Here is a 13,034-nt window from a genome sequence, read left to right on the forward strand (position 1 = left end):
CCTACAAAACAGGCAACATCTTTCCCTGTTTAAAGTACCAGCAATTAAAGCTTTCATGGAAGGACTCAAAAGAGTCATTCCACCAAGATTGCCACCTTCCCCAGTCTGGAATCTCAACATAGTACTTACCAGACTAATGGGACCACCCTTTGAACCTATGCACAGGTGTGAAATACAATTCCTCACATGGAAGGTGGCCTTCCTCATAGCGATCACTTCACTCAGAAGAGTAAGTGAGTTACAAGCGTTGACAATTCAAGAACCATTCATGCAGTTACACCAAAACAAAGTGGTTCTTAGAACAAACCCAAAATTCTTACCTAAAGTAATTTCAGCATTCCACATCAATCAGTCAGTGGAACTACCGGTCTTCTTTCCAAAACCACAGACGGTAGCGGAAAGGGCCCTACATACATTAGATGTCAGAAGGGCATTATTGTATTATATAGAAAGAACACAAACTTTCAGAAAGACAAAACAGCTATTTGTAGCGTTTTTTCCTATGCATAAGGGCAATCCCATCTCAAAAGCAGGCATTGCCAGATGGATTGTAAAATGTATACAAATATGCTACTTAAAAGCAAAGAGGACATTAACTGTTCCTCCTAGAGCTCACTCTACACGTAAGCTAGGAGCATCTATGGCATTCTTGGGGAACATTCCACTAGATGACATATGCAAAGCAGCTACCTGGGTTTCACTGCATACCTTCACAAAGCACTATTGTGTAGATGTGCACACAACACAACAAGCTAGAGTGGGACAAGCTGTATTAAAAACTTTATTTCAGACTGTTGCAACAGACACGGGCAACCACCGCTAGGGAGAAAACTGCTGTATAGTCTATTCATAATGTACCATCTGCAGCCCATATGCCTCGAACGGAATATGCTACTTACCAGTATGCTTCTGTTCTTGGCATAGAGGGCTGCAGAGTGGTACATGCCCTCCCAGCCTCCCCGGAAACCTGTGTCTGTTCCAACAATATCTTATTTAGATACTTACATGGGCATTTCTATCTGTATTCTATCATACTACTCCATCTAACCCTACTATGGCAAAACAATCTAAGGATGGAGCCGATACCCATGCGCACTAGCAACCAAAGGAGGAGTCACTGATCTACAAAAGACTCTCCAAGAGAAAAACAAAGTGCAATCATCCGAGCCCAACACCAGATGGTGATCTATTCATAATGTACCACTCTGCAGCCCTCTATGCCAAGAACAGATGCATACTGGTAAGTAGCATATTCCTTACTTTTGCATGCCCAAAGCAAACACAAGAAAAATACTAATTGGCTTTTCAAACATTTTTTTGAAATAATTGTATTCTTGTATAGAAAGAGTGTGCAACAATTATAAGGCAGAAGAAACAAATCATTGTAACCAGCATTACAAGAAGGGTGAACAAGATAGTTCAACCATTATAACATTAATATGTGATGTTATGATTATACTCCTACTTAACACAACCTATACTGTTGAGAGCATAGTAGGAGTACCCTCTGTGAGATCCCTTGGGATAGCCTTACCTCCTATACCGGAGTGTGATGTATCCGGAAGCTGGCCTGTGCAGAACAGGCTATTGTCCTTTACAGGATAGGTGTCAGAGTCTGCAGAACTGCATCGCCAAAGTGCGTCTCGTTCCAGGACAATCCCAGCAGGTGTTCCTCTGATGAATGTAATGCAGAGGTTGTGTATATATTAAAAACAAAACAGGTGATGGACCGAATGTGGATCAATGTCACACATTCATCCCAGTCCAAAGATCTGGGCCCAAATCCATCGTTTTTCTGCACTCCACACCACCCTGGGTTAGACAATGGCGATATGCAAATCAGCTCTGACCCTGTGCCCCATGGGAACAGTCCAGTCCGAACTACAAAAGCCATGTCCTTCCCAGAACGGAATCAAGCATCCGAGGACCGGACCGGTTTCGAGGTAACACCTCTCATCAGCCCGGCTAGCTTGACTCCAGTGGTGTGGAGTGCCTGGGACCCACGTCTGGGCATCCCCAGCGCACTTATGGCGGCAATTGCAAACAAAACAGGTGATGGACCGAATGTGGATCAATGTCACACATTCATCCCAGTCCAAAGATCTGGGCCCAAATCCATCGTTTTTATGCCCAGACGTGGGTCCCAGGCACTCCACACCACTTGGAGTCAAGCTAGCCGGGCTGATGAGAGGTGTTACCTCGAAACCGGTCCGGTCCTCGGATGCTTGATTCCGTTCTGGGAAGGACATGGCTTTTGTAGTTCGGACTGGACTGTTCCCATGGAGCAACAGGGTCAGAGCTGATTTGCATATCGCCATTGTCTAACCCAGGTCGGTGTGGAGTGCAAAAAAACGATGGATTTGGGCCCAGATCTTTTGACTGGGGGAGTGTGTGACATTGATCCACATTCGGTCCATCACTTGTTTTTGCAGTTGCCGCCCTAAGTGCGCTGGGGATGCCCAGACGTGGGTCCCAGGCACTCCACACCACTTGGAGTCAAGCTAGCCGGGCTGATGAGAGGTGTTACCTCGAAACCGGTCCGGTCCTCGGATGCTTGATTCCGTTCTGGGAAGGACATGGCTTTTGTAGTTCGGACTGGACTGTTCCCATGGAGCAACAGGGTCAGAGCTGATTTGCATATCGCCATTGTCTAACCCAGGGTGGTGTGGAGTGCAAAAAAACGATGGATTTGGGCCCAGATCTTTGGACTGGGGGAGTGTGTGACATTGATCCACATTCGGTCCATCACTTGTTGTTTTTGCAGTGTATATATTAAAAACACTGTTCCAGTCACTCTGTGTGAAAGGTGCAGAGCTGATGTGATGGTTAGTCTGGAGCTGTAAACTTGTCTCCAACTAGACAACCAAATACAACAGCATTGTGTTCTATGTGCCTAGCCTTGGACAGAGTGTATGAATAACATGATAATGCTTGCTAAGAAACTAACTGCATGTATAATAATTTCTCCGTACATTATCGTGTAAGCACAAAGCATGTAAAAAGTCACAATCAGAAAACTATGTCAAGCTAAAAACGTGAAACTAAAAGCAGGCCCTGTTGCACCCCACCACCCTGTGAGAAGATAAATTCCCCATTGAATGATACAAGAATATTCCATTAAATGTCATCCCCAGTTTGAGGTTAAGATTTATTAACGTTTTAAAACGGGAACCATTCTTCCTCCTTCCAAAAATGGAATACTCTTTAGCTTCTAAAAATCACAAAGATCATCTTCTGATCCCAGATCATATATGCCTATAACTTTATTTAACATTGATTGCAACATTTTAACTAAAATTATTGCTAATCGAATAGTAAAGTGTGTGGATTTATTGATTCATCGAGATCTGTCAGAATTGCTACCCAAACGTTGCCTATAAAACAACACAACTTATATGACTGAAGCAACTGACTTGTTGTTCCCTTGACTAAATTAGCAATATTTGAAATTGACCGAACTAATCAATCCTGTTCAGAAAACATGGGGCTAGTGTTTGTGTACAGAGCAATGTTTCTTGCCTGTCCATTAATTACAAGAAAATGGTTATCAAGAAATGTCCCCCCACCCCCCCACCCCCACCCCCACCCCCACCCCCAAATGTAAATAATCTAGTAAAGAAAAATCGAATTTGGAATATGTAGGCTCCGGTTGTTTTTTGGGGGGGTTTGGAACGCTAGTGCCAAGACACCCTTGGGTAATCACGTGCTATATATATTTATTTACAGTACATTACAGTATTTATAATAAATGTATTACAAGGAATGTAACATTTATAATGTAAAATTTAGTTTAAAATGTTCTATTGGTCTTTATGGTCTTGTGTGGACTGCAATATATGTAAACAAGAAAAAAGTGAAAGACTTAGAAGTACAGTGAATAGCAATGAGTAATTGAATGTACTGTTTCATTTTGTATATTTGTTTCTATAGTGTAGTTAATAAGCACATTTAAAACAAAATAACAAGGGACTGCCCGAGTACATTATAGCCATTTGCTAAATACAGTTTTAATTCATGCTCTTAATCTCGCACCTCCTCATCCCTGACACTACTTGCTGCTGCGCCCTAAAACAATACCAGAGCATCTCTGGACACGTGAGCATGACACCAAAACACTTACCACATGGATTAATAGCAAATATCACACGCTGTCCACATTGCATACCCCCATTGTGGAGTGAGAAATGTGTCTGATCACGTATATCTGCTCCCCACAGAGGGGTACGAAGCATAAACCAAATGTAATAATTGTATCAATACCTTGTTTTGCAGCATGAATCTGTTCCTGGAGTCACATGCTGTGTATTATTCCACCATCTAGTTGCTGGGTCTGGAATAGTAATATTATTTTTTTGCATTGTTGACCACCATTTGGTGGTATTTCCGTCCCCTGTGTGACGTCAGACAGCGCCCTGGATGTTCCTATTCGTAATCACCATCTTCAGATTCTTTTTTCTACCGTTTGGTCTAGAAGCTTTGAAATGTTTTCTGAAAAGTCAGAAGTTTTCCAAAGAAAACATTGATTTGCCGAAGACTGTGAAGAAAAGATGCAGAGAGAGAAGGGGATCCTTCACTCTCTCCTTCGGACAGGGGACCCCACCGGGAATAGCCATGTGATCAGAGAATGAGGCATGGTAGAGGACATGAACAAAACACCCTTTAACTTTTGGCCTAACTGCCACCACAAGTTTGCACAGAGGGACCCCCATGAGGTCTGCAACCTCTGTCTGCCAAAAGACCACAGAGACTAGGGCTGCGAAGCCTACTCTTCATTTGTCCTGAAAACCTTAACGGTACACAGAAGACAGAGACTTGAATTCTACCACGCTGGGCCAGCACGAGCAAGGAGCAAGGCATAGATGGCCCACAGAGAACAGTAAATGCCCAACGATGATGGTATTGAGGAGGCATAGATAGCCGGCAGAGGATCAGACGTTAAAATCCTCAACACTGAAGCAGAGAAAAAACAGTCTGAGAAGAAGCGGCAAGATGCGCTGAAAAGAAGATCCAGAAGGTAACAAAAGCGCTGAAAGGCCCAAAGCATAAAGCCTCTGAGAAAAGACCCTAAAAGGCAGTCTCGACGTAGAGGAAAATGTCGACCAAAGGTCAGCCAAGAGCAAAAGCTGCCAACGGATCCCAGCCCAGGGATACCGATGCCGGCAAGACGTCTGACATCGACGGTTCCAGCCATTCGAGAGCGCACAAAAGGAAGGAGCAAACGTCTGAGTCTGCAGAACCATCAACGCTAGAAAAGAGTCCATCGCTCATGCTAGATGCTGATTAGAGGTTGCAGGAGGTCGAGAACAAAAAAAGAAGACTCAAGGCAGAAATGGCGGCGGCACTTCAACTGAAGGAGTTTGACGACTCCTTATAAAAATATTGCATTCCGCCTTAACCTTTGACTACCTTTGGGGGTGAAGAATCTGCTTTAGTGGCTCCAGGGACACCTGAGCCCCCTGACGAAGAAACCCAAGAGGAGTTCTACAAGCCAGAGGAGGAGCAGGGTTCGATGAGGAATTGTGGGTCTACCTCGAAACAGACTTCTCTGAAGAGGCGGTGGAGAATTACACCTCTAGATCATCACGATTTCGCAATTTATAACAACATTATCAGGAGTGCTACCGAAACATATGGGGTACAACTAGAAAAGGAAAAAGGAGACTCATGTTTCCTGTTGTAAACTCTTATGCCTGCCAACAAGGGGAATCTTTAACTGCCAATGTTGACCCAACATTTTATATCAAGGCAAGGAGGCATTCAAAGAACCAGCAACTACTAAAGTGGTAACTGCAAGGGTCGAAAAGAAACGCACACCCTCGGAAGAGAACCTGAAATACATCCAAGGTAACGTGTTCACAGACTCCTTCATTGTGGCTACGGCCAGAAGGCGCAGTAACGCCCATACCACCACCGGACCACCACCTGAGAAAAAAATGAAGAGGCTTGATCTGGTGGGTAGAAAGATGGAAAGAGAAGCAGCGACTCAGTCTCTTATTTCCATCTCGAACGCCTTGATGAACAAATATGGACTTCAGCTATGGGATGAGATGGAATCCCTGATGCAACACCTCCCTGAGGAATACAGGAAAAGAGCAAAAATTGTCATGCAGGAAGAGTGAAATGGGGCCAACACTTGCATACGGTCAGCCCTTTTTGTGGCAGACACTGCCAACAGGCAGATGTGCATGGGAACAACTCAAAGTAGGCTTACTTGGGTAAGTATTAGAATTTAAACCAAAGGTTCAGGCATCTGTCATTAACAAGCCCTTCAAAGTAGATGCCCTATTTAGCCCAGCAGCCGATGAGTTCTTACAACAAATAAAAAAGGATAAAAAGAGAGCTAAGGCCATGGGGGCTCTGCAATCCAGATGACCTGCGTCGTGGAAACATATCCCGCAGATCAACGGGCAGAACACACTTCCCACTGGACCTACAGCAGCAACCTGCACAGGGGGAGCTCACAGCAAGCCTTGCACTAGTCCACCTACCAACAATGGCAACACCCAGCAAGACAGTCTTTTCGTATACGAGGAAGGGGGGAGAGGACAATCCCCCGAGGAGGAGGAGCATCCAGCAAGTTATTTGATCTCCGGCGTAGACCCCCACAAAACACCAGTGGGAGGAAGGATACCACAGAGGTGGGTAAAGATCACCACCAACAATTGGAATTTAAACGTGAAATGTCACAGATATTGAATAGAACTGATCAAGAAACCACCCCAAATGCCTTCAAAAACCCAAAAGCTTCTGAGGAAACTAAATGGCAGAACTCAGAAAATAGGTCAAGGAACTCTTGCTAAAGAGAGCTATATAAAGGGTACCCATAAAGGCAAGAAACCAAGAAAACTATTCACCATACTTCCTGGTCCCAAAACATTATCTCTCCCAACAACCATTCTTGGTCCTCAGATTCATAAACCAGTTTAGCCGCACACAACACTTCAGACTTACAACTCTGCACGGAGTGATACCAATCTTAAAAATGGGAACACTACATGGCCACCTTAGACTTAACGGATGGCTACCGTCACATTCCTATGAATTAAGGCCTCAAAAAATACCTACAATTTGTACAGGAAAAAGTACACTGCCAATCCAGGGTACTGTCATTTGGAATGAAGTCTGCATCATGGGTGTTTAGAAAATGCATTGTAGCAGTCGCATCATACCTACGAAGGGAGGTAATACGTATACCCATACCTAGACAACTGGCTGGTGAAGGCAAAGTGAAAAAGGGACATTCAAACTGTAATCGCAACATTACAGCGCCTGGGGTTCTCTGTGAACCACAAAAATTAATTAACATAACCAGAACAAGTAATAGTGTTCCTGGGTGCAGCGCTGATCTCAAAGACTGCATTAGCATACCCTGCTCAGAAAAGAGTAAATAAAGGCAATGGCAGAGAAAACTCGCCTTTACCAGAAGGGAGGTCTCTGACAGTGAGGACAATTATGAAGCTAATGGACATTATGGCATCATGCATACCACTAATACCACATGCTAGACCACACATGTGACCCTTCCAAGAACGGACATGGAACAAATGGTCACAATCCACCAGGAGTTGGAAGGATCTAGTGGTTGCCACAGCAAAGGTACAAAAGGAGATACAGCGGTGGCGATTAATAAATGGGGCATTAGGGAGATCTTTCAAAACTCCGACATTGACCATCACAAAGGATGCCTCCCACAAGGGGTGGTGGGCACACATGAGCAAATTAAAATAACTGGGACAATAGAACAATACAGATGCGCTGAGGCACATCAACTTCCTGGAGATGAAGGCGGTGTTCCTAGCCCTGATATCATTCCAGGCACACATAACGGGTCAGACAACATTAAAATAAACAACCAAACCAACACAACAACGATGTTCTGCCTGAACAAACAGGGAGGAACTAAATTGTTCACGCTTAACAAACTAGTCCAAGACTTAAGGCAATGGGAAATACAAAGAAACGTAACACTACAGACTGTCCTCCTACCAGGAAAAGAAAACACTGAAGTGAACAGACGAAGCAGAAAAAAAGCAGCTCCCACGAATGAGCACTAAAACAGCAAACACTTGATCGAGTGTTCATTACATGGGGGAGACCAACAATAGACCTAAGATAATCACCAACTTTCATGTCAATCTGAGCATTCAGTTGCCTACTTTCTTTAAAGAACCAAAGACTGAGACAGAAAGAGCCCTACATACTTTGGATGTTAGAAGGGCTTTGATGTACTATTTATAAAAATCAAAATGGTTCCGCAAAGGAAATCAGTTATTTGTCTTGTTTGCAAAAGGAACCAAAGGGAAAACGCTTACCAAGGGAACCATCTCAAGATGGATTGTGGAAATGATACAAACTTGCTATTCTACAGCAGGAATAACATAACCTCATTGGCCAAAAGTGCACTCTACAAGAAATAAGGGCGCTACACTAGCATCCCTTGCAAACGTGGCCATGGTTGCCATATGCACAGCAGCACCATGGGTATAACCATTTACCTTTGGAAATCATTACTGTGTGGACATTCAAATGAACAAGGAGGCACAGGTGGGACAGAGAATGTTACAGGTTTCCGAATACCTCCTTATTTCATTATAACCAACCCGCATGAAGGGTTACTGCTACATCATCTAATGCACTGCATGTGACTCCCAGAAAAAGATTCATGCTGCATAACGAAATGGTTACTTACCGGTAGGGGTAGTTTTGCAGCTTGAAGAGTTTTCTTGATTCACTTGCGACCCAACTCCCAAGAAATGGGAAATATCGCAACCAGGTGGGAGGAAACTGATAAAGAAAGTATACTACCAGAAAGGAAAGAAAAGCAAATCAAAATATGGTGACTATGTACAGGAATATCAGGGGCACCGTTTGACATCACACAGGGGACGTACATTCGACGATGCCCAAAAAGAAAGGAAGAAGAAAAAAAAGACCACCACAAAATGACTGAATAATGCACAGCATGTAAATCTAGAAAACTCTTCAAGCTGCAAAACTACTCCAACTGTTGAATAACCATTTTGTTTTCTTCCACAAGCATGCGAGTTGGTGCAAACTGAGTACTTTGTCTAAAACAATGTAGATGTGTGATTAATCTTAAATGTGCACCTTTGTTGTTTCAGAGACTGACTGATGCATTCAGGCGGTATGACACTGATCAAGATGGTTGGATCCAATTGTCCTATGAGCAGTACCTTTCGATGGTCTTTAGCGTTGTATGACCTTCACCATTAGAAGTCTGTAACCAAGAAGGATACAGAGACTTTAATTGCCAAATCGCTTACTTCCTGTCATCTGCTGCACAGGAATCCTGACACAAATGGGCATAACACTCATTTGCTGCATCTCAGAATTTTTTTACAATTCATCTGCATCAGAATCTAACTTGTATACAAGAAGCATATTTTCTACTTTGTAATAAATGATAGCCATATTGCACTCAAAGTGCTAGATTTAGACCATGTATTACTTAGTTTAATGTGCCAGAAAACTTTAACAGAAACCTTTCTTTTTTTAGGTATCCTGCATGGAAAACAAAACAAAGTGCTTAGTGTTTTTAGACATGCCAAACCCCATTGTAGACACCATGCTTGTATTGCTAGCTAAAAAGGGATAGGAACGTCTTAAATGTACAGTACCTGCACAATATTTTTAGCATGGTGCCTTACTGTAAAAAATAAGTGTAATGTATTCATTTTTATTACCAAGTACAGAAAAATAAAAACTAAATATTACACACTGTTATTGAGAATTTTGTATGTTGCTTTTTGCTATAAACTCATGGGATAGATCATTGTTTCAGCATTGGCAGTCTGTAGGCATCCTCTAAGACTACCAGAGACCTTCAGGTGGCTGCTAATCTTGAAACGGCTGGAACATCAATTATTTTGGTGACCTTAATTAGCATTTACCAATGTGTAGACCGGAAAATAGAGCTGTACTAAAATAAAATTGGGACTTTTGTTTACCTTATATTTTACTTTTGTGGTGCTGGTTATGGACTGAACAGCCACTGTCCTAAAAATCGGAGGATTGAAAAGGAGTGGCGCAACTCCTCTACAACAGTCCACTCAGTCACATCGCCCACCAGCGCTCCAAACTTGGACCCACCTGTGCCATCCGAATTATCACTACACAACGTTTAGCCAACAGTAGCAACAAATGTAGAAACTTAAATACAATTTTCTGTCCCTTTTTCTGGTATATGTCCCATTAAAGACAAACGGTTGTGTTGTAACTTCCTGATTTTCCCCACGCCTGTACCTTTCCACATCTATTGGTTCACTCCTTCCCTCTCTCTCCCTTTCCTCCCCCTCCTCTTCCCCTTGTAGAACGTTCCATCCCAGTAGAATCCCAGTGTGAAGCTCACCTTAGAATGTTGTATTCTTCAGTTGTTCTGCTGGTGCTGGAGGATCTGTAGCATAACAAACGCCTGTCTCTGGACTTACTTGTGTTGAGGCGATTATTTAACAATTGGCGACGATTCATCTGTGCTGGGGACAGCGCAGATCCTTTCTCCAGTTTTTCTACCAGCTGCCAGTGTTCCTATTGCCAAGCGGAGAGCACTGCCACAATGTTCGTGCGTTAAGAGGCACTTTTACTTATAAGCAGCTCCACTCATTTGCGTGCCTTGACTATTATCTGGTGTGGTGCTGAGGGAGGACCTTCAGCTTCTACAATCATACGTGGGGTGAGTGTGTACGCTTTCCTACTTTGCTCAGCGGTGCTCAGCGGAGTGTCACCTAGCTTGCCTCTTCACCCCACAACCGTCTTCGCTACCTTTCGGCGCCTTCAGCTCCCTGCCTCTGGAAGTGTGAGTCCTGGGGGAAGCGATTGGATTCTGACAGGAGCGGCTGCAGCACTTTGTGCGCTTTCACCCCTCACGCGTGTGGATATTCGCCTGTTGTCTCCTGGTCCGATTTACTCTGTTTCGAACCTTTGCCTGAGGGAGTAGATAATCCCCATTGCGCTTGCCTTTACAACTCCTTCAGCGCCTTTGATACGATTCCACAGACTGCTAGCCGATACAACATTTGCTGCGCCTGCACTCTTCATTCACAAGTGTGTGGAGTATCGTCGAATACCAACCCAGCGGTCACCCTTTAACCTCAACTGCTGACATTGTGCTTGGTGGTTCCCGTCCTCTCCCCTCAGCTGTCTTGTTGACTCGGCGCTCTGCTCCTTTCCTCAGAGCATTGAGCACTGTGTCACTTTCTCAGAGGGAGGGGCGGCATTACAGGAAGCGCTGCTTAGTAGCTCTCTCCTCAGCTGATTGTGTGACGCAGCTGCTATTCGGTTGCTGTCATTTCCACAAAGCGACTTTAAATACTGGATGTTCCTCTCACTTGCTGGCATTTCTGGAATTTCCCACACAACTTGGCCATTCTCTCAGCCTGCCAGTTAATTCGACGTTGACCGGCACAGCTGCACATGTACATTCAGCCACGTTACTTGTTTCTTCAGAATCCAAACACTATGTGTCGTATTACAGTGGGGCTCAGGAACATTATAGTCTGCCAGTAAAGCTTTTCGCTGACAGGCACAGCTATTAACTTTACAAACTTACGAATGTGCTATTTAACCTCTCAACCCTTAATACCGATAGTATAACCCACATTTCGGATCTGTAGTGCTATTTATCCTCGAGGCCTGCCAAACATTACGTCGCTGACAGGCACAGCTTATCACGGACTCATCACTGTGATCTTCCATTCCCTGCAATTCCTGACTGCTTGTGGGCATTGCAATAACAGTATATGAACAAATTGTGTTGTGATTTACATTCAACAGTACTCATTTCACTGTTACTGTACCCACCTTTATTAGTGATTTTCTGCCACTTTGCCTGTAGTTTCAGTCTCGTACCTCTACTTTCACCTTCTTACTTTTTTCTTCACCTTCTTATTATTTTTCTTCATCGTCTTATTCTTTCTCTCTTCACCTTCTTATTCTTTCTCTCTTGTATCCTCTGTCTTCCGACACTTTGTCTCCTTATGCTTTTTACTCGTTTTTCCGATGGCTGCTTTTACAATGTCTCAACCACCTTCATTTCTCAATGAAGCAGGGGAACCACTTATACCATGGAAAAAGTGGGTAAACCTTTTGGAGTCTTAATAATGGCCATAGGAGGTGATAGGATATGTTGTTTACGTACAGATGAAAACCTATTGCATAATTTAGGAAAACATGCAAGAGAAATAATTGACGATCTTCCTGATTCTATCATTGAAAATATTGATATTAATGAGGAAGATCGGGGGGATGTACAGCATAACTTGTATCAAAACACCCTGAAAAAACTCGAAGCACAATTTGGGAAACAGATTAATATTCTGGAACGACACAAATTTTTTTCGGTTCACAAGGTGAACATGAAAAAGTGAGTAATTACTTAGCTGTACTAAGGGGATTAGCTTCAACTTTTGATTTTGGCACATTAACTGAATCTCTTATCATGGACCAATTAGTCAGATGCACATATGATAAGAAAATTGAAGAAAAACTGTTAGCTGAAGCTCCTGATTTGAAACATGCTATTGATATAGCAAAAAGTATTGAACACACAGCATTCTGCATGAATGAAATGAAGGATGCAGTAGAGATTAAGCAAGTGTTGGACAATGGTATACATAAAATATCTACAAAAGATGTTAAGTCAAAGCATTTACCGGCTGAGATTGAGAAACAAAATATTGAATGGAGAATATTTTGGTGTTACAGATGTGGTAGTCCCAATCATTTGGCCATATGGCCAATGCAATAAGAGAGGACATTTTTATAAGGTCTGCAAGGAATTTAGGAAGGGTGTTACCCATATGGTTAGCAACAAACCAATTCAAAATGAAGATATTGTTTTCCAAGTAGCTAACAATCCAGATGCCACCAATAACATATATCCTAAATGTGAAATATTACTTAACAATATCCCATATGTAGTATTTGCTGACTCTTGTTCTCCATATACTCTCATCAGCGAATCCACGTTTCAAGAGAACTCAGAAAATAAAGAATACACCCTATTACCCTCTGACATC

The 13,034-nt window shown here is 43.0% G+C and overlaps 1 protein-coding gene across 2 annotated transcripts in view; it reads left to right on the top strand.

Moving 5' to 3' along the window:
• LOC147722983 (programmed cell death protein 6-like) overlaps positions 1–9,744 on the top strand; it is a 147,870-nt gene extending 138,126 nt beyond the window's left edge. For both annotated transcript variants that reach the window (XM_086965379.1, XM_086965380.1), the window contains exon 6: positions 9,123–9,744. In XM_086965379.1, coding sequence (XP_086821505.1) covers positions 9,123–9,221 — 99 coding nt within the window. In that variant the 3' untranslated portion in view covers positions 9,222–9,744. The remainder of the gene's footprint in view (positions 1–9,122) is intronic.
• Positions 9,745–13,034: the final 3,290 nt, after the last annotated feature.

This window comes from Lissotriton vulgaris, chromosome 4_1 (genome assembly GCF_964263255.1).
Source record: "Lissotriton vulgaris chromosome 4_1, aLisVul1.2, whole genome shotgun sequence".
Classification (NCBI taxonomy): Eukaryota; Metazoa; Chordata; class Amphibia; order Caudata; family Salamandridae; genus Lissotriton; species Lissotriton vulgaris.